The sequence below is a fragment of the Stegastes partitus genome, unplaced genomic scaffold (assembly GCF_000690725.1).
Source record: "Stegastes partitus isolate 25-593 unplaced genomic scaffold, Stegastes_partitus-1.0.2 Scaffold70, whole genome shotgun sequence".
Taxonomy (NCBI): domain Eukaryota; kingdom Metazoa; phylum Chordata; class Actinopteri; family Pomacentridae; genus Stegastes; species Stegastes partitus.
In genome coordinates this window covers 99,792-125,837 of record NW_007577801.1, presented here as the reverse complement: position 1 = coordinate 125,837, position 26,046 = coordinate 99,792, and the positions used below count along the sequence as shown (strand labels likewise).

Sequence of the window (26,046 nt, the reverse complement as noted above, 5' to 3'; positions counted from 1 at the left end):
ATTTGCTATCAAATATATTCTATTAATCATTTATTTTTGTGTCTTCTTTGCTTTTGTGATAATGGTATGATTGAGTTTCTCCTCATCTGTGAGTGTGCAGCCTATCTTCCTCTTGGTCGCAGAGGTACAAAGAAGGTTTTGTGTCCCAGGTCTTCCAGCTTTTGTGGCACCTGGAAGTCACTTCTCATCTTCTTACTGATCAGCCACTTGTGCTCTTTTCCTGACACTCACACTTATTTCACTTGTTATTATAATAAAACCTTTATTATTACTCTATCTCATTTGGAATTCTCTCTGTATTTTGGAGCAGAGTTCCCTCTCTCCTTTTCCTAACGGTTTTCACTTCATTACCTGTTAAACAGTTTTATATGTGGAGTTCCTTATTTTAACTACGTTATACTGTATGACCGGTAGTGTCATGTTGAGGAAAAAAAATAGAGTCCTCTGAGACAAACTAGACTTTTGTGCTATATAAATAAAATGAATTTGACTCAAGGTTCTGTGTGATGTGCACATGTTCTTCCCTTGTCTGCTTAGATCTCCTCTGGATGCTTTTTTTTTCTTTGTAAAGATGTACAAGTTGAACAACCTTGAAAATCTGTCCTGTCAATATAAAAGTGTTTGTCGGGGTCAAAGTGATAACATTGGCACTCAAGTGTTTTTTTTTTTTTTTATTAGATTTTAGTGCAAAGCTATAAGCTAGAACATTCTTATTGTGTATTCAACAGAATATCTGTCATCATCAAGTGCGATTCAAACACAACATTACAGTACAGTACTTTTGGTTTCCTCCAAGAAAGGCTTTAGTGATCTTATATTTTACACAAATAGGACAAAGCAAAAAATAGATAAAGAAGAGTTTTTTAAATGTTTTTTTCTTCTTCCCATAATCAGCTACAATGGCATCTTTTACAAGTTCTGCTCTGACAAAATAGTGTAAAGTTAATCCATCTTGTGAGGACTGTGCATTCACTGTGGCAGTCCAGGTCAACACCAAATATGCTGGAACCTGTCTGAGCTGAACAAATTTATCTTGACCTTTATCTGACCAAAGAATGTGCTCCCAATACTCATCAGGCTTCTTTACAGGCATCTTAATAAAGTTAAATCCTCCAACTATCCATCCATTATCTATACACTGCTTACTCCTCACTAGAGTCACGCGGAAGTTAAATCCTAAGTGCTAGGAGAGAACAACTTTTTTTTCCCTTGGATGCTATCCATAGAAGTTGATGCTTCTATGCTACATCTTTACACTGTCTGAATTGTCAAAGAAAATCCAGTTTGTTTTGATAAGCCCTATGCCCCCCCAAAAAAGTGCACTGTCTGTGGTGACTTTGAAGAGGACAGCCGCTGCAGCTCTGATTAGTGGTATGGCTGGATCTATACCTCCTGATTCCAGCTGCAAGTGTGTTTCCACTGTTATTTAGTAGGCCAATGCCCATGTCCTTTTTCATCATTGTGAAGTCTCACAATCAGATTTTTAAATTCTTCTTGCAGTTGCTTTCCATGTGGAGCCATGATGCAGATTCCCAGAGAGACACAGCCCACAGTCCAAAACTTAGAAAATTCTGGTGTTCACGGCACATTTTATTAAGATGTAGATCATGTAGTTATCACTGGTGCACTCGGTTTTGTTGCACTGAGTTTGCCACGTCATTCTGGAAACCAAGGACCTTAAAGAGATGTCCAGTTGATTTCTAGTGAAGCTCCTAAGATGACCATGACCTGGGTGACCGAGAATCTCCACAGACATACTGTGACAGTGATGCAGCAGTCAGGCCGTAGCTCCTCTGTTCGCCCAGCAGGGGGCGCTGGTTGACCGCCTGTCAGTGTTGTCCTGACGCCTGAGAGCTGGACTGGGAGCAGCGTTAGCTAAAAGCCAGTCTGCGGCTTCTGTTCCCTGCGAGTTGAGCTGCGCCCATTATCCAGGCACCAGCGGTGCTCCGTTTGCTGTATTGAAAAACAGTGAGTATATGCTCCTATGTGCTTATAGTGAGAGGACACATGTAGTTTAGGAGGTCGCAGCGTGAAAGCAGACACGCTGACTCGATCATGTTGACAGGGTCCAGTGTGTTGTTCGAGGATTTGCTTCACCAAAAAATGAGGGCAAAGAACTAAGGCTGTGACTTGAGCCAATTAGGCTAGTTAGCTGGCGATTTTGCTCATTGGAAAGTTCAATAAAAACATGGTGAATTGCTGTTGGGTTATGCTTTTAGAGGTTTTTAATTTGGAGTGGAATAAAAACTGAAATATTTTGCTATTAGGTAACGTTACCCCCACCTACAAAACAGTAGCCCAGCTAGCTAATGTAGCCGAGAAGCTACACCTATTTTAGCCCTGTCATGCTTTTTGTCCCCTGACTTTACATTCACTGCGGACTGGGCTGACAAATGCGGCTTTGTGTACGTTAGTGTCCAGGTGTTAGTGTCGTTTTAACCTCAGCAGCCGAGGAGATTAACAGAAGATAACTTAAATCAGTGGACACCGTTGAGACCATTAGCGTTTTAACCCTTTCTAACCCTCACAGAACGTAGCGCTGATATTGATGGAGAAGCTGTCCATTCCGCCTGTTGTAATGACTGGAACAGGCGTTTTAAGAAGTGGTTGTGTCAATTGTTTTGCAGATAATCTGCTGGGCAGCACTGTCTGTAAGGTGTCAACTTTCATAAATGATCAACATTATTGTTTCAGCTACCTGATCACTGTGGGTGTACCATGCTATTATCATTGTAACACATTTTAACATGGGACCATTCATGTATCACAGACTTGACAGCTCAGATGCTTGTCCAACACAGATGAGATTTTCCTAACAGCTGAATGACATTTCACGCTGGAGGTCCACAGTAGTCCTGAGAGGACAGATCCCTGCCCAGCGCTGTGTCTGTGTCTCACCCAGTAGCTAATCAGAACCAGGTTGGATGATGTAGATCTGCTTGCATGCTTGTGTGGGTTTGTGGCAGAACAGTCTCACCCTGATTTTTGAGGGTTTGGAGAGACCCAGTTAAAATCTGAAGCCAGGAATGTCTTTTGGTCTGGCCAAGCTTCTCCAATGGGCCTCTGTAATGTGGGAATGTTGGAGGTCTTTAGTGATGGTCTATTTTTTACTAGACAATCTACACGTGTCTCAGGCAAATAGTTGGATTCTTATCAGGTCCCAGGTCAAAAGGAACCTGTTGTTCTTGCCTGATTTCAGGCTTGAATTTCTAATAACCTGTACAAGTTATGCAATAACCAGAAGCTTGTACAAAGGAATTTAACTTGCCACTTCTGTCAGGTGCCTTTATTTATTTTTTAGTTAATTAGTTTTTTATAGTCCTGCAACTAGACTGGAGCCATACATATCAATGATGTGTTATATATTGTGTAATTTTGCAACAAATGTTTATTTCTAAGTTATCAGCTATAGATTAAAATAATTGATAAACATATAAAAACAATAACAAAAACAAGTCCAATGTACCAAAGACTTATCAGGAGGACTTACTGTAGCTTTGCCTGAAAAACAGGCAAAACCCCAACATATTCAGCTTACGTTAATCAAGTAGAAATAATATTGCAAAAGCCCCAAGGTATCTATCTATTTATTAGATTAACCTTTTTCTTGGATAATAACATATTCTGATATTACAGTATACAAATCAGGTATAAAATCTACAACACATTTTTATTCATATTGCTCACCTTTAGTTTGATAGCTTGTTGTTGGTAGATTTTGTGTAAACTGACCAATGAATTTAATAGTTCAACACTAAGGATGTGAGAATGGACATCTGGCATATGGTTTATTATTTATTATTATGATATAATTCATATAATGTAGTCTTTTTGTTTCTGACAGGACAAAAGAAACAGTTAACCACGCCTGTCTTACTGTTCCAGCAGAGTCAAATGATCAAAGAGTCACTAATTTTTATTATCAACACTGTAGAAACAATTTTAATTTGTCTTAAATATCTTTTAAAAGCACCCACATTTATCCCCAGAATATTGTCACATTGATACTATTTAGCTAGTTTATTGAAAATCTGATATTATGAACTTAAATCTTTAATTGTTTTGTTATTATTATTATTGGCTTATTTATTATGCATTTGATTTGTGTCCAGTTTCACATTTAAATTAAGAGCATTTCTTCCTTTTTTTTATAGTATTTCATGAGTTTAACAAGTTGTTCTTCCTCTCTCCTTCTCTAGGGGATTCGTCCCTGTTGATCACAACAAACGCTACAACAAACAAACTGACTAGTCAGTCCAAGTGGGTAGGGAAAATAGAGCCACGTTTAGCTTGTCAGCATGTTTAATCTAATGAAAAAGGATAAGGAGAGGGAGGGGAGCAGGAAGGACAAGAAAGACAAAAAAGAGAGGATGTCTGCAGCAGAGCTACGCAGCTTGGAGGAGATGAGTATGCGGCGTGGTTTCTTCAACCTGAAGAGGGAGGCCAAACGTGAGTCCAAGAACAAACTGGAGATCTCCAACCCCATTCCCATCAAAGTGGCCAGCAGCAATGAGCTCACTCTGACTGACATTGAATCGGATGGCTTGAGCAACCGAAGCAGTATGGTCTTGGATGACCAGCTGAGCGCTGCCAGCTCCACTGATGACCTAAAGGGTGAGGGTGGAGGAGGACAGGATGGACACCGCAGCTCAGTGCGTGATCGTGTGGCTCACTTTGGTTCCCTTGCCAAGCAGAACTCCTCACAGATGGGTCAGATGATGAAACGCTTCTCCTTTTCCCAGAGGAGCAAAGAGGAGAGCCCTTCAGAGAGCTCCACCCCTTCAGGCCAGAACTCTGCTGCCCCATCCCCACAGGTGGAGAGCAAAGTCTTCAGCATGCTCCGCAAGCACAGTCTCATGCAGCAGCCTGAAGTACCACCTTCCAAAAAAGTCTGCATCCCTGAAGTGGTCGACAAGACCTTTCCTGCAGACTTGCAGCTGCCCACTGTGGTTGCACCGAGTGCCCCAGAAACACGAGAGCTGGAACTCCAACGCCGCAACACTGGCGACTTTGGATTTTCTTTGCGGCGCACGACAATGTTAGACCGCAGCCCTGATGGAGGAGTGTACAGACGTGTGGTTCATTTCGCTGAGCCTGGTGCTGGCACCAAGGATCTGGCACTAGGGCTGGTGCCAGGCGACAGGCTGGTGGAGATAAATGGACGGAATGTGGAGAATAAAAGCCGGGACGAGATAGTGGAGATGATCCGTCAGTCGGGAGACACTGTAAGGCTGAAGGTGCAACCCATCCTGGAGCTGAGCGAGCTGAGCCGCTGCTGGCTGAGGAACACCGAGGGGCTGCGCAGGGAGGCCAGACATGTAAGCAGCTTTCACTTTCTATGTACAAATGAAGTTCACTCTGTTTTGATATCCTGGTTAGCATTTTTGGAATCCAAAAGTTTTTAAAAAAAGAAGAAAAAGATCTATTAACCTGTCTGTGGATGGTCTGTCTTTCTCTTTGCCATGCTGTGAGAACAACAGTGCTTTCTACTCTAATTGGTCGGCATCATCACCTACGTCGTTTGTGCTGATATTGTGTTGTTCTATGTAAATGTCGCATCATGATGGAGGAGGTGATGCATGCTGGATACGAGTAGAGTCTTGTGTATTCTGCCAACTTTATTTGAACATTTTATTCTTTGAAAAGAAGGTTTGAGGAGTTCATCATTCAAAGAGTAGCATGATTTTTATGAATGTCTTATCTTACCTCAACTTTACTAAAATGACTATATTTTGCTCCAACTTCTTAAACACACAAATACATAAATAAACAAGGCATATAGACAAACAGTCTAATGTCAGTCTGTGTTGATGCCTTGGTTTACCATCTGTATAACCACAACAGAAGTGTTGATTGAACATTTTGTCTCAACTTATGTTTTCACACAATTTTACAAGTGCCCACTTTGGTTCTATTCAGCCATTTTTATTGCAATCCTAAAGACAGCAATAACCTACATCCTCTGGTGTATATAGGTCCTTCTTTTTGGTCTTTAATTGAAAATCATTTCGCTGTATGCTTTCCAAGACATCATATCTAAGCACCTGATCATGATACGGTACATGGTGCCACCTGTATTCAAGAAGAGTCAAGGTTCCCTGTTGAATCATTGGTGCCTCTTATGAGTTTAGAGAGGAGGATTTTGGAGCCCATTTCTGTACTCTGTTACTGAGTGCATATCCTGTTCTTCCATATGCTTTGCCACTGATCAGTGGCACAGGGCTTTGAATCACCCACACATATTTGAGACCAAAAAGCTCTGTCTCATTATGCAACAAGTACAGAGTGTTTATCTGCACTGCAACGTTTCTACACACTACTGTGTGTGAGTGTCTGATTCGCTTGTTCAGAAACTATTGACTCTGTGTTGTTATACTATTTTTCTGCCAATTAGCCAATTCAGTTCGTGCCAACTCCAGAATGGATTTTTCTTGGTTAAAGAAGTTGTGATTTCACTAGAGCAAGACGGTTCTACTGTGAAGACTTTTTATATCTCAGCCGCGTTATGACTACAGTTGTTTTTGCTCCATTCATTGGTCAGTGGTGTGAAAATGGTAGTGGCTCAGTTCAGTTTAGAAGATTCCAAAGACCCAAGACTTTGAACGTATTGGGAGTACTTTGGATTGTCACTGAACAGAGAAGCACACAGGTCCTATTTGGTTTGGAGGCACTCTCACTTACTCTTATTTGCTTGCTTCTTTCTGTGCTCACATACAGTTTTTTTTTTTTAAAGCAGGTGAATTCACAATAGAGCCGTTATCATTTGCATATTTTTTTGATTCCGTTCTCAGACAATGGAACAACTATGAAGTAGTGTCTGAAATGCAGCCCACAAAGCTGCATGTTAACCAGCAGTCACTTCCCAGTTGATGCTCTGTGTTGGTGCTAATATCCTGATTTTAACTGCAACGTTTTCTGACAAACGTATCATCCTCACATGAGGTAAACATTATGTCTGTGCTGTGAATTCAGCTGTATTTTCAGTACAATTCGAAACTGCTACAAAAGTCAGAGAACAATTCCACAACAAGAAGAAAAATATTTTTTTTCTGCACCTTCCTGCAGAATAACAACTGTGTCCATATTGCATTGTTCAATATTCCAAATTATATATTTTTTGCTTTTTTGATTTTTTTTTGGGTTTTTGTTTTTGCTTTAAAAAGTTTTTTTCCTTTTTTTTTTTTTTATCACGTTGGAGTTTCCAGTTTAACTTTAGAGTTTTGCACTTTAATATGTAAAAATGTGTTTCCTTTCCCTGTGCTACATTATAAATGATAAAACGAACTCAATATGAATATTTTGCTTTGTTGGAGAGAAATGCAAAAAATCATTGATTAATTGATAAACTCATAAAATTGTTGATAGATTAATCAATTGAAAAACAGTGTTCAGTGGCAGCCCTAGTGTCTGTGTGGATTTTTTCCCCCAACAGTACAAAGACAACTAGGTCAGGTGTCCCTTTGATGCTATCAGTGCATATGAACAGTTGTTTGTTCATATGTTGACCCTGTCGTGGACTGTCAAATTGCCCTGGGTGTTCCCTACCAGCTACCTGCAACCCTGCAAAGAACGAGACAGTAGAGAAATGGAACTCAGACTGTGGTTTACATGGAGCATTCACAACGGTGTTTATTCTACATTTTAATTTTACTCATTTTGAATCAGAATAGCTAAAACAACCTTTGCCTCACGCCTTCACACTGTCCATTAAAGGCTCATCCTGTGTCGACCACATCTGACCACACCAAAGTTACTCTGCTGACAGATATCTGCTGGCAATAGACATTCCCAGTTGTGAGCTCACTGATGATTGTATGCCTACATGAGTGACATGATTGTAGGTTTCAACTGATAGATGGCACTCTCTCAGTGTCTGTGAAACTCAGGCCTTCATTTCTCATTCTCTGTTAAAGCTGAGGTAGGCAGAAATCTGTAAATTGCAAAAAAAAGGAATTTAGTAATACAGGTCTCTTTCTGCTGCTCCCCTCTCTGTGTTCTAAGCCACTCCCAACAGACGAGCACAGGCAAATGCATTCCCTTCAAATGTGCAAAGTAGTCATGCGGGGTTGGAATCCTGCTCTGCTGAGTGAATCTCCCATTTATCCAATTGCACCATCATGTCCTATTTACACTGTGGACTTTGTTGTTCTTCAAACTCTCCCACCTGATCAGGGTGACGTCTTCCTTAATGGGCTAGATTTTCTAAAGCCTGACAACAAAGCCATGGGTTTAGTTTCCTCTCACACCTCTTCAATTTCAACATGCTGAGAGGTTAGTATGGAATGTATGGAATTTTTGCCCAATGGCTCAAAACAAAAAAAATGCTGTCTATCCCAGCTTTAATGCAAATGTAACACTCCCTACAAGTTCACCTGTAGCACCTTTAAATTTCCCATTGTGTACATGCCCATAGCACTGATTCCTTTAATACAACTGCCTTTTCATACTTCTCTGTTTTGACATCCTCCTCCTGCACAGAAATGTTACCGTCAACATAGCTTCACTTTTCCTGCATTTTCTTTCAGGTTCAAAGATATTCAAGCAGTGGAGCGTGTCTTCTCTGGATAGGCTTTTAAACATACAAAGGAAGTGCCAAGTTTTATTGACGACAATAAAAACTACCATAAACAGCTGACAGTATTATGTGAATTAAACATGTATTTATAAAAAAAGTGTTTGTACCAGCGTCTCAGTGTCTTGTCTTGGTGTAAGACAAATGTTAAGGCATCAGCTGCAGCTTTGTGTTTAGCTACAGCTGTTGTTTTAGCTGTAATATGTGATATGATAATTTGCAAAGAAAACTTCTCCATAAACCATAAAAAATAGTGCTACGATTATGGTTTGTAAAAAATAATCTAAGGATTTGCTGCTTTATGTCATTGTGCTCAGACTGTATTTGGATTTTGGACCGTTGATCAGATTTTATAAGTAATTTTTACCACTAGGCATTTTAGATAAAATTTTGAAAGTCCTTAAATTGGTACTTTTTGTTCAGATAGCCTGGTTTAGCATTAGCTGAGTGTCCTCCAGCAGGCTCAATGTCCTGATCAGGGCCTGCTTAGCAGCATCAGAGGACTTTGTTTGTTTGCCTCCACTGGCTTTGGTTCAAGGGTTCTTGTGACACAGTCAGACTGAAAGAGACTCTGATCCCCCTTCTCACCACAATTGAATTCCTCTGCTGAGAGACAGGCAGCGACTCTGTGCAGCTCATGTTGTCCTTTTCCTGATGGGAGACAGAAGCAGTGACTGACTGGGGAGCTTGTTCTCCACAGTGGCTGTTCGTCAGAACAAGCCTCCTCTGCCTCTGACAGGATAAGAGATGTGCTTTGTGTTGTGTGAGGAGCTGCTGTAATGATTTCCATAGAGCAAACAGGAAGTGCACACCGGAGGGAGCTTTGTTTTAAATGCAGCGGCAGTGTTCATGTGTGTAGAACACAAACACACACACTTCCCTTCCTTTGACTTCATGAGACGATCTCTGCTGCTGATTTGTGCGTGCGTTAAACAGCAGGCCTGTCTGTGTTTCTTTGTCCACTTTAAAGGATATCACCACCTCTACTGCTGGTTGACATAAAAGCAAGTCGACATAGGGCCAGTAATTCAGCCCCGTCACAGACAAAAGGTTTTAAAGGGACACCGCATCTGCCAGGTCGCACTCCTAATTCCAAAAGATAAAACAAAAGGTCTGTAAAATTGTGAAATAGTGAAAATGCTCGGCATCATTTCATGGAGTTCAAGGTGATGTCTTCAAAGTTGTTATAAACCCGAACAATCCTATAAAAGAGGAAGGATTGGTTTTGCAGCTGAACAACTGCAGCATCTGATGTTATTTAGCGCTGTGTCAGTCTACCTAGAGCTAGTGCCAGGACTCTTCCAACCAAGTATGAACACATTAAACAGGGTGTCCGTGATTCTAATCCAATACACTTTTTGTCAAATTCAGTGAATATCTTTTTAACAGTCTGCTAGCTGTTTGTTCTATGTGTGCAGAAATAAAATCTGGTGTTTGTATGCAGCCCAGGCTCTGTAAGTGGAAAACTAACAAATTGGTTTGGACTGACCCACACAACCGTATTCCAGCTGCTGTTGTGATTGTGTTTGCTCGTTCACTGTAGAGGGAAAAAAGGGAGCTATAGGGGAGATGGGGGACAGGGGGCGGTGAGAGCGGGCGGGACAGTAATCCTGGAACATGATAACTATAAATAGTTACACATCAACTATTTCTTTCAGAATCCCGGACAGCACCTTTAAGATCTAATCAAGATTTGGAAGCAGACACACACTAGTGTGGATAGGTTATTCTTAAAAAAAAACACAGGAATGTGTTGGAAGGGAGGAGACATTTTCACCCTGAAGCAACAAATAAGACGGTCTGTGACTCACGTTTAGCTAAGGCCAGATACAGTTGATGGGACAACAGATTTCAAAGTAATTTTCAACGTCATATTTTCAGTGGATTATTCTGTACATTCACTGATGGACAACATAAGTCAAAGATTTAAAATTTCTCTGTACACAAACACAATATTAAAATCATATGGATTAATATTATTTTAAATGGAACAATTCATAAATGAAAACACCAAAATAATGGTACAGCTCACAACATTGTGGTCCATTTCAAATTTTAGATAGATAGATTAAACCTTTGTTGATCCTGCAGCAGGGAAATTTCCAGTGTCACAGCACCAGATAGGAAAAAACAATCAGTACAAAGGAAAAGTAGCAGCGGTGTGGTAGTGTACCACAGGTGGCCTTATGCAGAGACGTTGTACTACCCAAAATGCTGAGCGCTACTTGAGCAGAGGTCTGGTCTGGGTCAGTGTGTTGCTCCAGTAAAACCTGATGTGCGGCATTCAGTGCTGGAAATGCAGACAGAGTCAAGATGTGACTGGGTCTTAATTTCACTGCTGTTTGCTGCCTGTCTGTTTGATTCAGCAGCACTGTTTGGCTTCTCTCTGTTCCTAATGGCTTTAATGGAGCTTTCCCACCAGCCACCCATTACTCTAGAAATATCCATTCACAAATAACTCTTTTGCTTAACTCTCAGTGCCTGATGGACAGACTATCTTTCAAACAACCTTTCTTCTCAGTTGAATTGCTCTTGGACGTGTTTATTTCCACATGATCCCCACACCATTCCCTCCACACTTTGCATGTTAACATCTAGATGCGATAGGGCCGGGGTTGCCATTACATGTAGCTTTTAACCTCAGTGCACCTCGTCCGTCTGTGCACCTCCCGAGTTTACCTGCTTCTTCCTTCAATGTGATTTATCCGTACTTACTTATTTATTTTTCGTTTGTGTACATTTGCATGTTTTTCATTGCTGTGTCGTTACTAAAAATACGCAACTAAAATGATTAATTATTGATATCCAATAAAACGATTGTTTTATTGTGATACATTTTTCAGCTATATTATATTCATCGATTGATTTTTGACCTATATGTAGGTATATTGCTTACATTTTTATTCTGAAGCTGTAGTCATACTTGCAGTAACAGTGATCCTGTGGTAGCAGTAGACTCTATGTTCATATTCTCCCTCTGCACTCTGCTCACTGTCTTTTCCATTCACGCTCACTGCTGTCGTCCATGGTGTACCCTCATGGTGAGCTTGTTAACTTTGGCACTGCTGCTGTTATTTTGATCCATTCAGGAGGCAGTTCTGACTTAATTTGCTTCCACATCAGAGTTTCTTCAACCTCTGTGCTTCCTGAGTGCAAACAATTTCCTCGGACACCCATAAAGTTTTTTTACTTTGCTGCTCTTTACATTCAGTGGTACAGTTTTGATGAGTGCAGAGGTAGAAAACTGTAAATGGGTTGTTCAGCTACGTAATAGATTCTTTTCTTAGGTTACAGTTGAACGTGGGGGTATAAATATTAGCATTCATGACAAGTAAATCATTAGTGCATTAATACAATAACTTTAGCTTGCAGTTAGCGAGTTCAAATAGGTTTGAAGCAATGTGGATGAAAAGGTTTGCTGCCTTGTGATCCTCTTGTACTTCAGTGATTGCTGATATATAGACTATATATATACTACTATATAGAATAAACTGATATCAAGTCCTGTTGGATTCTGATAATAATAAATGGTCAACATTCTCCTTCATTTAAAAATCCAGAACCTATGAATATAAAGATATTATCCACTGTCCAATTTTAATGACTAGATAAGATGTCTTCTGTATATTTGGAAGACAATTCTCAGCATTTGTGAACTGCTGGCTTTACATTTCCACATTACACAGGTGGAAGTTGCTTATTGGACCAGGACTGGTTTCCAAACCTTTAACTCAGCTCTAACAAACTTTCCCCTTTTAGTTGAAGAATTTAAAAATCACTTTTCTGGTATCAAAATCTAAACGGACATCAATCTGTACCATCACCGTAGAGCTGCATGATAAAAAACAACAAAAAAACCCCAAACTGACATTGTGATATTTTGTTTTTTTGCAATATAAATTGTGACATAAAAAATGTATTTTTTAATTAGATGACTTTAATAACACTATTTGGAAAGAATTAGTAATTCTAGAATGATGGCAAGGTTTTGTAGGGGAGTGCATCTGCATAGAAAATGTTTTTTTCTCCCATGTTTAACACTGACAATGAAATCCAAAATAGTCTTTGTGCTCAGGATGTTATTTAGATCGGGCTTTGCACTTGTCTCACAGAGCTTTGTAGTGCTAATTAGTTGTGTTGTAATCCTTTCTGTGGCAGAAATGTTTCCTTCCACTGACTAGGGCTACATGATTATGGACAAAATTCTATTCGTGATTACTTTAATTGTTATTGGGATCATTATTAACCTATTTATCACAACTGATCATTGAGTTAAGAGCCAAACTATTTTAATTGTAATTTTACATTTGAATAAACAGCACTGTTGTCACTTTCATGCTCTGCTACATTCCTGCAAATGTACAAATCAAAATAATACTTGAAATAATTTTCACCTGAATTCAGTACATTAAGACAAAAATAGGAATACAACAGTGTCCAAAACAGCCTTCTGCAGTCTGTGTCAGCACTCAGCCAAACATAATTTGTGAGGAAAGAAGGCCCACTGCTTTACAACTGTGAGTGGAGTGACTTCATTTCATTTCAGACACTTCCAAAGTGATACCTCTGCTCTTTAGTGTGACATTAGTTGTGTTGCACTATCGTGTTTAAAGTGTTGTTCATATGATTCAATTACGTTCAGGAATTTAACAGTTTTTGCAGTTAATGTTGCAGTTGTGTGACTTGTGTTCCAAACCACTCGGACACCCTGACTGGATGTTTTAGACTGACTGCAACATGGACTTTGGAATAAGAAAATTGTCTCACTTAAGTTTAGCACAAAGATTTCAGATGACTTACTGAGGAATACTAGAATATACTCAAAGTGCAAAGTGAAGCGGGAATGATGCATAATGAGACATATGGATAAAATATGCAATTAATAATCAATAATAAATATTTAGTCATAACATAATATGCTATATAGTAAACTTGGTGGATATGAAAAGAAGAGTCTTTAAAAAGAAGAATTAACAGTCAAGCTCCTTTTGGTTTCGTTTTCATCAAACTTATAAGATTGTACAGTAACGCCACTGAAAGCACAGACTGATGTGTGATGTGTGTGTGATGTGTCTACGTACAGATTTGCAGAAACTTGATACAAGCTGTTCAGAAGCATCCTGCTTTGTTATTGTCAGGACATTGCAACTTATTTAAACTTAAGTTCATGGTCTTTTTAAAAGTGGATTTAATAAATTGGGTGTGGCTTTTGGAGTTCCTTTGTTACATGTTCTCTTTCTCCTCATTTTTACTCTAAAATCCACATTCCCCCCCTCAAAAAAACCCAAAAACTAGAGGACAGTGAAGATAGCATTACTAATGATGTAAACATACATTCAAATGAAGGAATGTGTGAAATTCTCACGCTTCCCCCAATAAAAACACATGTGGTGTGTGAATTATTCTTAACGAAGCTGGCATCCTTCTTATGTGGCATTGCTTTGTATGATTATATCATCTATTCTGGAAATGTTGAAGCAAACTTGTTTGTAAATCAGCTGCATTTATAGACTTTTGCGCTCAAACTATCTGAAACTTGCTGCAGGAATAAAGACTGAGGAGGCTTGATAAGGGGGGGCCTGGAGCGTGAGAGAAAGGAGGTTAAAGTAGCAAAAAGCCATTTTCACTTGTCTGACAGGCTGACGGGAAACAACGGGAAGCAAGCCTCTCTTTAGGTCTCACTCTGGTATTTGTGGAATCTGCTTTGGAACAAATAGACCACTTCCTGACCCTATTCCCCCTGAGATTCTCTTATAGAGGAAGAGGAATGAGGTTCTGAGGATGAGGGCTGATAGAGGAGGGAAAGAACTTAATGTCTGTGAGTGTATTTGATAAAGGAATTTGTTTTCTAAAGCTTTTCTACATGCCAAATAGTTTGATATATGTGCGTGTGTGGTCTGACAGTCGTGAGGCCAGTACAGTTGACTTAATTTATTTGACTAAGGCTGTGTTAGGACTGATAATAGACACCTTTCCACTGCAGGAGCTTTAATCATGTGAGAGGGGGCACAAATGCTTACAAGAACACCCCCCTGTCATTATGTTGAAGGCTATGTTTGAGAAGAGAAGACCACTACTCAAACAGGACATGGAGAGAGCAGAAACAAATGGCGCTTGTTGTCTTCTTGCAAGTTAACCAGTCGAACTTGAGCCCCACCCAGCAGTTCTCCAGGACTGCTAAAACGTACCTCCTCCACAGTAGGAACTTTTTTCTCCTCTGGAAACATGCAGACAAACTTGGCCTTGGGCATTATTGAGCCTCCCAACAAGACAGTGATCGAACATACAGCCTAGTGTTCAAGAAATTCTTAACAGCAAACAGTATGAACATTTTAGAGAAAGAGTGAGAGTCCAGTCCTGAATCCCATCGAGGATTTGTGGAGGGAACTGAAGACCAGAGACCAGAGTGATGGCAAGGAAGTCTTCCAACCTCAAAGATCTGGAGATTGTTGCAAAATCTAGTGGAAACATGTTTGCAATTACAAGAATCATTTCATTGCTGTGGTGGCAAGTTGAGGCTTTGCCACTGATTACAAACGGTATAAGTCATATTGGACATAGCATTTTTAGTTACAAACAAACAAAAAACAACAACAAACACAAAACATAAATATAGAATTAGTATTAGCCCTGGTTTTGCTCAGGCGGCAGCAGTTTGTTCTCTAATCACAAGGTTGGCAGTTCAGTTCCTTGCCCTTGCCAGAGTGCCCTTGGGCAAGACACTGAACCTGAAGTTGCTTTTGATGGCAGCTCTGCCACCACAGCGTTGACTGTGAATATGTAAATAGGAAACATTGTGAAGTGCTTTTAGGGATGTTTTGGTAGAAACCTGTCTGTAAGTGCAGACCATTGATCATTCATAATGTTTTACTTTCTTCTGTCACATGTTTTTAGTATTTCTATTGTCACTACACAAAGTTAACATGTTAGCTTGCTAACATGCTAATTGGCATTAAACACAAAGTACAGCTGAGGCTGATGGGAATGTCTAAATGTCAGCACAAATGCACATGTTCTACCAATCCATGTAGCAGATGTGGTGATATTTATCAGTTGGCCTACCAGTTGACCGATGAACGTAGTCAACTGTATTCTAGCATGACTCAAAACAGATCAGGGAGAAGTGACCTCAGCACTGAGTCAAATAACACAAACAAAGCAGACATCCGGGAATGTCTGGCTTGTTTTTATTCACACCGCTTTGTCACTGCAGACCCTGAGCATCATTCCCTAATAATAATAACTGAATTGTCTTTGCACCAATAATCAACATTTGTCTGTCACATTGCATGTGGCAGAGACTTAAATTGGCAGTGTACATGAATCTGTTTTTTTTTCTTGTGCCGTGTCTGTTTTTGGAAAAACACTTACCTCCTGGCCACAGGTAGTGAGTCATTCACTCTTTCAAGGCCTGCAGTTTCAGGTCTGTCTTTACTGTTAATGGATCATCATATGATGATTACATCAAACACTAGTTTGTGTCAGAAGAAGTATTTAAAAATGAACAGTGTTCATACATGCTGTACAGTAAGCCTTGGATCGTGAGCTTTTTTTTTCTCCTCTTGCCATTTTAATAGAGGTTGATTTTTGTATCATCAGTCTATAGATCTCTGTTCCAGTATTTGTGTGCAGCACCCTGGCCTTTCTGATTTTGAGTCTTTTTGAGTCCGATGTATGCGCCTCCTGTGCTCCAACTTCCTTCCACGTTCCAAAGACATGTTGAGGTTAATTAGTGATTCTAAATTGTCTGTAGGTGTGAATACGAGTGGTTGTTTGTCTCTCTGTGTGGCCCTGTGATGGAATGGTGACCTGTCCAGGATGTACCCTGTCTTTGCAGTGTTCCACAGTAAATAAACTGACACATTATTGATGTCGTCATGGTGGTTTTGTTATTAAAATAATCCTAATTGCTGTTCTACATGTTGAGGAAACTTGTTCACTGTAGTTACCATTCGTCCAGCTGCTGGAAATGGCTGCTCATCTGTAACAGATGTCTACAACTTTATCAGTCCAGGAACTCTGTCATTATTTACTGGCATCTGTAAAATGTGTTGCTGATACACTTTATCACTTTAGTTGTTGCTTTATTGTTGGAAGGATGTAATCAGAATCTTGCTGCTCCTGAACGTTAGCAGACACTCAGCTCTCAGCCCTGAAGGGAACACAATGCTGTTAAATAATGATTGCTGATGTTTGGCCATTACCTGATGCGATGTAAGGTCAGTATTGATGAGACTGGTGTGGCCCTACATAGCTGTGTCACAGATTACCAAACAGTAACTGCTTAAAAACATATTTTACCATTAGTTGGTGCTTAGATGATGAAAGCCTAAAACCCTGACTCCACTGTCCACATGTTGCAGGAATGCTAACCTACAGCTTCTGATATTTGAGGCGGCATCTTCACGAGTGACGGAGATTAGTGGGTGACCCGTCTGCTGACCTTTCATGAGCCTGTGATACTTACTGTTACCTGTCAAAGGATTATGTGTGTGATTCTTCTAAGTTACCAAACAGAAGGTTACCCCAACATTGCTGGGCTCTTAATCCTCTTTCCTACTTACTCATTTGCTCCTTCATAGCCTCTCAGAACCAAGTAGCCAGATCAGGGTCTTCTACCAGATGTTACAGTGAGAATGAACCTGCTGTCCTGCCGGGAGATGATCCGGCTGCCTTTCAAAGACAGGGATTAACCAGTGCTACCACAATAGGAATCGGCATTGTTAAACAAAGAGAATAAGACACTCATCTAAACAGCTGATTTATACGAGCTAAACAGCTGATCCCATTTGCTGCTTCTGTACATAATGAACAAATGGGTGAAATGCATCTTTTTTTTTTTTCTAGTGTGCTATAAAATTATTGTTTTACATAATTAAACATTGCTGGTTGGCGTCCCAGTGGGGGAGGTCTCCTGCGTGGAGTTTGCATGTTCTCCCCGTGCAGCGTGGGTTCCCTCTGGGTTCTCCGGCTTCCTCCCACACAGTCCAAAAACATGTTGAGGTTAATTGGTGATTCTAAATTGTAGGTGTGAATGTGAGTGTGCCTGGTTGTCTGTCTCTAAGTGTGGCCCTGTGATAGACTGGTGACCTGTCCAGGGTGTCCCCTGCCTTCGCCCTAAGTCGGCTGGGATAGACTCCAGCCCCCCCGCGACCCTAGTGAGGATTAAGCGGTGTACAGATAATGGATGGATGGATGGATAATTAAACATATTTGCTACTACCATGTAAGGGGGGCCTGGTCATGTTGAAAACAGGATGGTTGAAATGCTACAATGTGTAAATGTAGATGATGCAGATTTGTGCAGTGGTCAAATGTACTACATTAAATCAGGACTGGTATAACCTCGTTAGTTAAATGTTTGTTAAACAGCTTGTGTGGCTAGCTAGCTAAAATCAATATGGGTTAGATGTGGACTGAAGTATTAAAAAGAAATACATCAAACATTAAGATGAAATTTTAAATAGTTCTAATTGACTATTCCAAATATGTCAGCATTGGTCCTCTTTGTGCTGATATACATCAATCAGCCATAATATTAACCACCTGTTATGAGCAACACCCAGCTCACATTGTGAGCTATACGTTAACATCAATGAGCTAATTTAGTCTTTGTAAACATTATGTGCGACAGCAGATGCAGCTGTTACAGTTCACAAACTAACAGTAACATTTCAGGATGTAAACAGTGTAAACTGTGTACAGATCAAGATGTCTGTCTTTGAGCTGCTATAAGTTTAAGCTATTTTCTCTGGTTTGTATAACTGTCCCTGATCATTGACTGAAACATTAAAGCCGCTTTCAGACATGCACTCCGCTCTCTTAATCTGACTGCAATTATGTGCCAAAATAACAACACACATTACCTCAGTTATTTTGCTCTACAATCACTTTACCAGATTGATGAAGCCAGCAATGTTCCGTGTCTCATGTCTGAAAGGGTCTTAAATGTCTTTATACCTGATTTTTGAGGTGTTTTCCATAAAACTCAGAAGACTTATTGGTCCACCTTCTCGACACCGTTATGGAGTAATCGCAATTTCCAGCAGTTTATGGTACCTTTGACAGCTGCAGTACTTTTGGTACCTTCAGTATCAAAGAAAACGAGTATTGCCATGTTTTTCAAAATTTTGGTATCAGCTTGGTAATGCCTTATAGATTCTTGTGAGCAACTACTTGAATTGCAACCCTTAATGATGTCTTAAAAATGTGTTGATGACAGAAAATCTCCTGACCCTGCACCTTCTCAAAACAAGCATTTGTTTTGAGCACCATTTTTTTCACTGGCACATGTGTAGCTGGTGCGCTTGCATTGTCACAAATTTTGGACTGACCTTTCTGTGGATTGTGATGGACTTGGGCTGATGGCAACATTTACATCACATGTACCTTTGGGTACCTTGTGGACATGGAACGCAAGAATTACCAGAAGCTAAGGTTTCACAGGAGAACGTTGCATTACAATGAGATGATAGATGTCATTCACTCCACATGTCGGTGGTTTTAATGTTTTAGCTGATTGTTGTATGTACAAGTATGCAATTCAAAATCTTAACTATTGTTGGCTTATGAGATTGCACCAGGTAAAGGGTCACATTTTCTTTCTGTATCAGTTTGGGCCTTCATCCCATAAATGACTCTCGATCATGTGTTGGACTATAAAACCCTTAGTTGTAATCTTCAGCAGTGTTACAGTCCATAAATATAACATCCTTGCAGTTCAAATCAATTCTATTTTATTTATATAGCGCCGATTGCAGTCAGACACATATTCTTAAATGTCTGTTTCTGGTTCTATAAAAGGATTGTTTCCCTTTAACAATTATTGTGGTGAGAGATGGGGCTTGGTCAGGACCCAAAGGGAATGCTATGTAAGTTTAGATGTAGGTTTTTCTGATTCAGTGTAATTGTGTGGATACTGGGCAAGTACTGCAGGCTTTAAATGTGGCAGCACACTTGTCCACCTCACTGTGACCTTCCTAGCAGCTCTATAGTCTCTGCTGCTGTGGCACAGTGAGGTGTCTCCCCTCCTGCCTTTTTCTGCAAGCTGAATTATTTACGGAGGTGCTGCAGGATCCATGAATAATAGAGACGACTGCTGAAGGAAATACTTGTCCAAGTAAATAAGGGATGCCATGCCTAGAGAGTTATATCTGCTGTTCTATAAGAAAATTACCACGAGGTATCTGATTTCAGGGTCAGATTACTTAGTGAATAAAAATGTTTAACGACTACATGAATAGGCATCGATTAAATACAGTGTAAAAGACAAGTCTGGTGATTTATTTTTCCTGTTGCGCACCTTTTGAGTACTGACCCAGACCAAGAATTAATGTATCCTACTAACAAGTATTCTCACTTCATTCCACGCAGACTGTTCTGCAGCTGGAAAAATGTTACCTTGTTTCGGACCTCTGCTTTGTTTTTAGAGATTCAAATAGGTTTGTGGGGTGATTCCTGACAAAAATTTGCATTAGAGGATGAGATGGGCACATTGTAGAGACTGCAAGTCACCTCACAGAAACACCAAGTCATACATTGACTCATTTCTTTCAAGGAGAATTCCACAGCTTGTCATATTTAGCATTAATGTGACTATTGGGGCTTGATGGGCCATGCTAACTTGGCACATTTCACCTCTGCTGTAGCAATCCAGGGAGGTAAGAACTTTAACTTTGGGAGTGTGATGAAAGTATACATCGAAATTAGCCACATAGAACAGCCGTTTTGCTAAGTACATCAGAGATCTGCATCAACGATACATACTAGCTGATGTAGTCACTGGCATGTTCATCGTATCATATTCATCTGCACTCACTTGCTTGTTTACAAATGAGAAGCTGACTAGGGGCGGACGATCTAGCCAAAAGATCACAATGATGATGGTTTGTGTCATTCAGCGTCCTCTACAGTGAGTCTCCTGTCCTGTGGATGGATGTTAACTCCACTGTTGTAGACTGCAGCTGGGGACGCTGGTCAGCTATCTCATCATGAGTGGTCTTTACATATTACATGTATACCAATGAAGTGGTTTGATTGACAACAATCCCTTTCCCCACACTGTCATGTGTGAAAATTATCCCACTGTGGATCTATATTCTGAAAAAGTGAGCACATGAGGTATTACTACTTTTGAGAGCGAAAAAGTATACAAGTTATAGGTTGCCCCTCTAGTTCCCTGGAAGTAGTTGATACTAACGTTTGTGCCCAAACCAATTCCACATTTCCCATCAACCCAGGTACTTCCTTTTCCTTTCCCCCTTTAAGAAGGGTAGAAATGTGTGAGTGCTAGAGAGCAGTGTTGCAGTAGTGCAGTGTCAGTGTCTCTGTCTTGGTCAGATGCCACAGCTTGTTTGGCCTCTTTCAGTGCTGACTGCTGCTGCCTAAAAACCTCAATGTCAGCATTCTCCTTTCTCTCAACGCTGAGCCCAATGACACAGCAGTACAGTTAAAGCACATTGCTTCAAACAACAAAACACCTGGCTGTTTCCATGGTAACAGGATGTCCTCTTTTGGCTTGTTTAAAGAGTGATTTGGAACGACTGACAAAATTCAAAACATTTGTTCGAAAAGCTGTGTGGAGTGAAGATACAGTGAGCTAAAATCAGCGGTGGGTGTACTGAAATTGATGCCATATGCTATGGATACGGGACGCCTTCTGTATTTTTATGGAATTCCTTTGGGATACAGGGAGTTGCTGTTTCTTCTGCAATAATTACAGGCCTGTTCTCAGCCTGCAAATATCACAAATGCAAATACTAAGATAGGGAGGGCAGTGGATCAGTGACTAATTTTATCTAATCAGCCTATGGTCTACTGCTCAGAGACATGTTAATGAGCAGTGTAATGAGCATGTTCCAGCTTCATCTTGTTTAACAAGTGGCAGGTCAAGCCAGCCAAAAGAAATGATAGCGGTGATTGTTTTGCTTTAGCACTGTCAACCTGACATTGTGCACAAATGAGTTGTAGTGAAGTGCTGATATTGGTTCCCTTTAATTATGGGAATGAGGACCTGCTTTCTCAAAAGAAGAAAGTATCCTTATTGTAAGCAAAGAAATATCTCCTGAAATATCTCTGGATAATAAATGGATTTCAACAACTGCAATGCACTTCTGTAGTGGTTATTCGGCTAACCTGATATCTCAGAATGTTTCAATAATTACAACTGTAAAACTTTGCTTTGAAGATTTATGTTTTTTCAGTTTTTCAGGTCCTCATTAAGTGCTGGGCGTAGGACAAGGCTGGAAAGCCGTCAGCCTCAGTCCTGTAAGGGTTACTCTGTCGCCATATATTCATATAACTCAATCAGTCATTAGGTTTTGCAAGCCAAGATGTTCTAGACCGGATATTTCCTGTCTCCAAAATTAGTGCAACCATTTCTGTGTGACTGTTGCCACTTCAAAGTGGAGGAGCAGAAGGTGCAGCAACTTTACCCTTCTGAACTGTTGGAAGGATGTTGTTATTGTTCACATCTTGAGCCAAATTCAAAAGGAAATAGCAGTTGAAGAACATGTCCCTCAAACGTACAACCGGCATTGCTGTCAATAAGTGAACTACTTTTCTGTCCAGTCTGGGTTTAAGAGGCTTGTGCTGATACATTGCTCAGTACTACCAACGCCCAATGGCAAGTTGTTATTCCCTCAACTATTCCTGTTTCTTATCCTAGTTTTGATCAAATCTAAGATATGTCGTTTTGTTTTTGTAAAGCCATTGGTGTATCAAAGATTGCAGTTCAGTGCGCCCTGCCCAGTGTGGCAGGGGTTTACCACGCTCTTTTTCATTGTTTGGCTGGGCTGCTGCACTCATGGCTCCAATACGCAGTGTGATCACAGTGAATCAGATGTGACTTTCATCACCTTTAAACACATGGCTAAGTTTAGAAGAAACTTACTGTTGTGTGGGACGTGCGGAGTTGCATGTATAAATATAGCAACTCAAACATGCTGCAACGATAAGATCTTCTTTTTGACGATAGTGATTCACATGATAGCATTTGTTCCACATTAGTACCATAAATATAATGGAAGTAGAACTCCACTGAAAATATGATCCAGTGTTTAAATGGTATGATTATTAATATATGATGATATTATTTAAAATTTTAACAAGTTAAATTAAATGTTACTATTTTACATTTATTCTCAAGTGCAAAGAATGCTCACACACTAAACAGATACTCCCATTAATGTAGTATTATTTGTATTACTATTGTACTCACTGTTAGGTCACCTTTATATTACAATATTTATTTCTTTATTTCCAGTATGTGTATTTTGTTCTTGATTGAATTTGCTTGTAAGCTGTGACCTGATAGTGATCCATAATTTTTGGATTTTTAAAATACAGTAGAACCTGAGCAATTACAGCAAACAATATTACATGCTGTTGATAGCGTTGTGCCTAAAACTGCAGGACTCAAAGCCTTCTTAAAAACAACTTGTGTTACTCACTGTTCAGGACGGAGTCACCAGGGAATGTCCAGCAGGAATGAGACTTCTGAGGCTGTTGTTAACATTGAAATTTTGGTCCACCTATGATTTTTCATGGAACTGTGTGTTTTTCATGATACTCCAGTAGAAGCGGCGTAGAATAATTGACTAAATCATCAAGTTAGGTGTGGACTTTCGTGCCGATGTTTCAGCCTGGTACTTGTTGCACAAAGTTTAACCTATACATTTGACATGCACAGTTTCACTCTACTGTGAATTTCATGTCGGCACTCGTCAGTATTTTTTCTGCTCAGAGGAATTTTTGGGTTTCCCCCCCAAAAAAGAGGTTGTAGTCAGTACCAAAGGAAACTCACCAACAGCAAAATGATAAGAATTGCAAAAAAAAGAAAAAAAAAAGAAAGAAAAGGAAATGTAAAAATGAAACCAGTTTTGTTAATCATGATTTTTTTCACAAATGACAAATATGGTTTTACTGTACGTAGACTGTTGTTGATGCCCACTGTTGTAAGTGCTGACCCCCAAATCCCCATTATGAGCCACGAAAACCTTGAAAACTTTAAGATACAACCAACCCTCTATGTTGTACATGTAAACAGACATGCAAGTCAAGGAAATAGAACAGAAAAATACTGCAAATCTCAACACAGCAAAAAACAAAACAAAAAACAAACAAAAAAAACAAAAACTTGATATTTTACATGAATTCCCACCTCATCGTGGACAACTGGTGAATAAAGAATTTAGCTCTGCCAGCAATCTGGTGAAGGCCAATGACAATTACCTGCTTTGTTTTCTCCACAAATGCAATCTTTGTTCATTTGAAACTGCTGAAATACGTTGAACCTCCAAACATATAGGCAAGTTAATGTGCAAGTCTTACTCAGTAGCTCACTTGACACATTTGCACACTTAACTCAAAGGCCAACCTTCAGCACATGCCCAGTGCCACTCAGCTTATCTGCTGTTATGTTTCCGTTTCAGCAGATAGGACAGAGTGGCTCTGTGTTGACCTAAGCCCTGAGGCTTCTGAAAGTGTGCGGGAACAGACCATGTGCCAGGCTCATTGTTCACTACAGTATCCTGTGGTGGGTGCTGTGAGTGGGCGTGTACATAGCTGGCTTTAATGTTGCACTATAATCATTTACTGAGGCTGTAATAGACTGTTAAAATACACAATACTGCTCTGAATTAGTCGAAAAGCATAATCACATCTGAAGTACATTGCCGGGGTTTGAGGAGTATACATCTATAAGTGTCAAAATGCAGCCTAACTTACCAGCTCCTGCTTTGAATGTTTAATCACACTTGGTTCTCACACAGCCCTTCATATGTGCTGTACATAAATGTAACCAACATAGAACCCAGGATTGTGTCTGTCTAAACTGCTACACCGTAGTGAGTCAGTGTGGACTTGAGGCTTTTCTGAGCAAGCTGCCGAGAAGCATCTACCAATGCATGTGAGGCCTTTTAGATGTTTTTTAGTCCAAATTTTAGAATACATGTATACTTTCTCAACTCAAAATAAACGTTTTAAGGTGCCTTCCTGTAGCTAGAACCTGCAGCTTCTCTGCTGACGCTGTACAGATCAAATGGCTGATCATGGCCAGTTACACACAACTTCTTGTGTCCAAACACTGTAGAAGTAAAGGAACTCACAAGAAGGTGATTTTTAAAACAAAACAAAGCGAAACAGACAAAAGCCAAAGTATCTTTACTTTAATCCCGACTATGAATTAAAGTATAATGCTGTTGAACCTGACACTTTCAATAATGTAGTTCAGTAGTATCTCATGTTAGTCTAAGCTGGGGTATCTCAGACTTGACTAAACTAGATGAATCCCCTTTCATCACTCTTTCATGGAATATTTTCGTGCTTATCTTTGAAGTAATGTTGAGTAATATTGTGAACAGGATTTAATAGCATATTTTAAGTAATGTACCAGTCATCAGTTTCATGTAAACATGTGACGTGAACAGAAACTGCACTCGTAATAGTTGTAATTATCAACATCGTCAACAGAACCACACCTGCTTTCAGCAGCTCTCCTTTAGCTGAGGGTTTTTTCAGTTCCTTGATGTCCAGTTCTTGCTGCCTATTTGCTTATTGAAGCAATCACTGTCCTGTACGGTGCTGACCCGAATTCTTGCACTTTGACCCAGCACGTGAGGTCAAGGAGCTGGATTCTTGAGAGTTGCATAAAAAGCATTGTCTGATGTTTTGTCCTTCCCACGCATTCCACAGAGATTACTGCTGCCAGACAGAATTAGCGAAACAAGAGGTGACTGTAAAGCTGATAGCTGTTTAGTCTGTTGATCATGTGAGATGAGAGTGTTTCTGGGGGACTTTTCTTATCTATTGGATTGGAATACCTACCATGTTCTTCAACATAAGCACTGGTCGCAGCTATATCAATTGTCTCTATGACGGTTCATTTATTGAGTCACTTTTTATTGATGTTATATTAAAAATGAACTGAAACAATTCTGGTACAATCTCACAGCCTGGCCTCTTGGCTGGATCACATAATTTTGAGGAATTTTGGACAACATTTGAAACCTATGTTAAAAAAGCTAAAGAAGCTGTACATAAGCTGTGGCATTCCACAAAGTAGCACCACCCATCATCCACAAACATGCTTGGACAGATTCCAGTGTTCATGGCATTTAGTGAACATGTCATAGTTGTCACACCAGAGGTTTACAGTTGTGTTCGTGTTCGGGCTAACTCTCCTACGTCCAGTTAGAATTTAATAATAAAAAAAAAAAAGATATTTCTTGAGAAACTTTGAGATAAGGTTAAACAGCAGTCAGTGACTACAGTAGCACTGAGGTGACTCAATCATCAAATACAATAATGAGGCGTGGCAGAGATGGCTGTGCCCATTTAAAACATAAATTCCCCCAATCAAGCTGCAGATTAAATACGATGCCCATAAACATCTAAGCTGGAGGAGCATTTTATGCCGACATCAAGAATGCTCTGTAAGCACTGCTCACTGGAAATGGCTGTTCACACCAGCACAA

The 26,046-nt window shown here is 40.0% G+C and overlaps 1 protein-coding gene across 2 annotated transcripts in view; it reads left to right on the top strand.

The window, feature by feature from the left end:
- The first annotated feature begins 1,900 nt into the window (after window positions 1–1,900).
- Window positions 1,901–26,046, top strand: part of LOC103353396 (unconventional myosin-XVIIIa-like) — a 118,693-nt gene continuing 94,547 nt past the window's right edge. For both annotated transcript variants that reach the window (XM_008276357.1, XM_008276358.1), the window contains exons 1-2: window positions 1,901–1,968; window positions 4,200–5,318. In XM_008276357.1, the coding sequence (XP_008274579.1) occupies window positions 4,299–5,318 (1,020 nt within the window). In that variant the 5' untranslated portion in view covers window positions 1,901–1,968; window positions 4,200–4,298. The remainder of the gene's footprint in view (window positions 1,969–4,199; window positions 5,319–26,046) is intronic.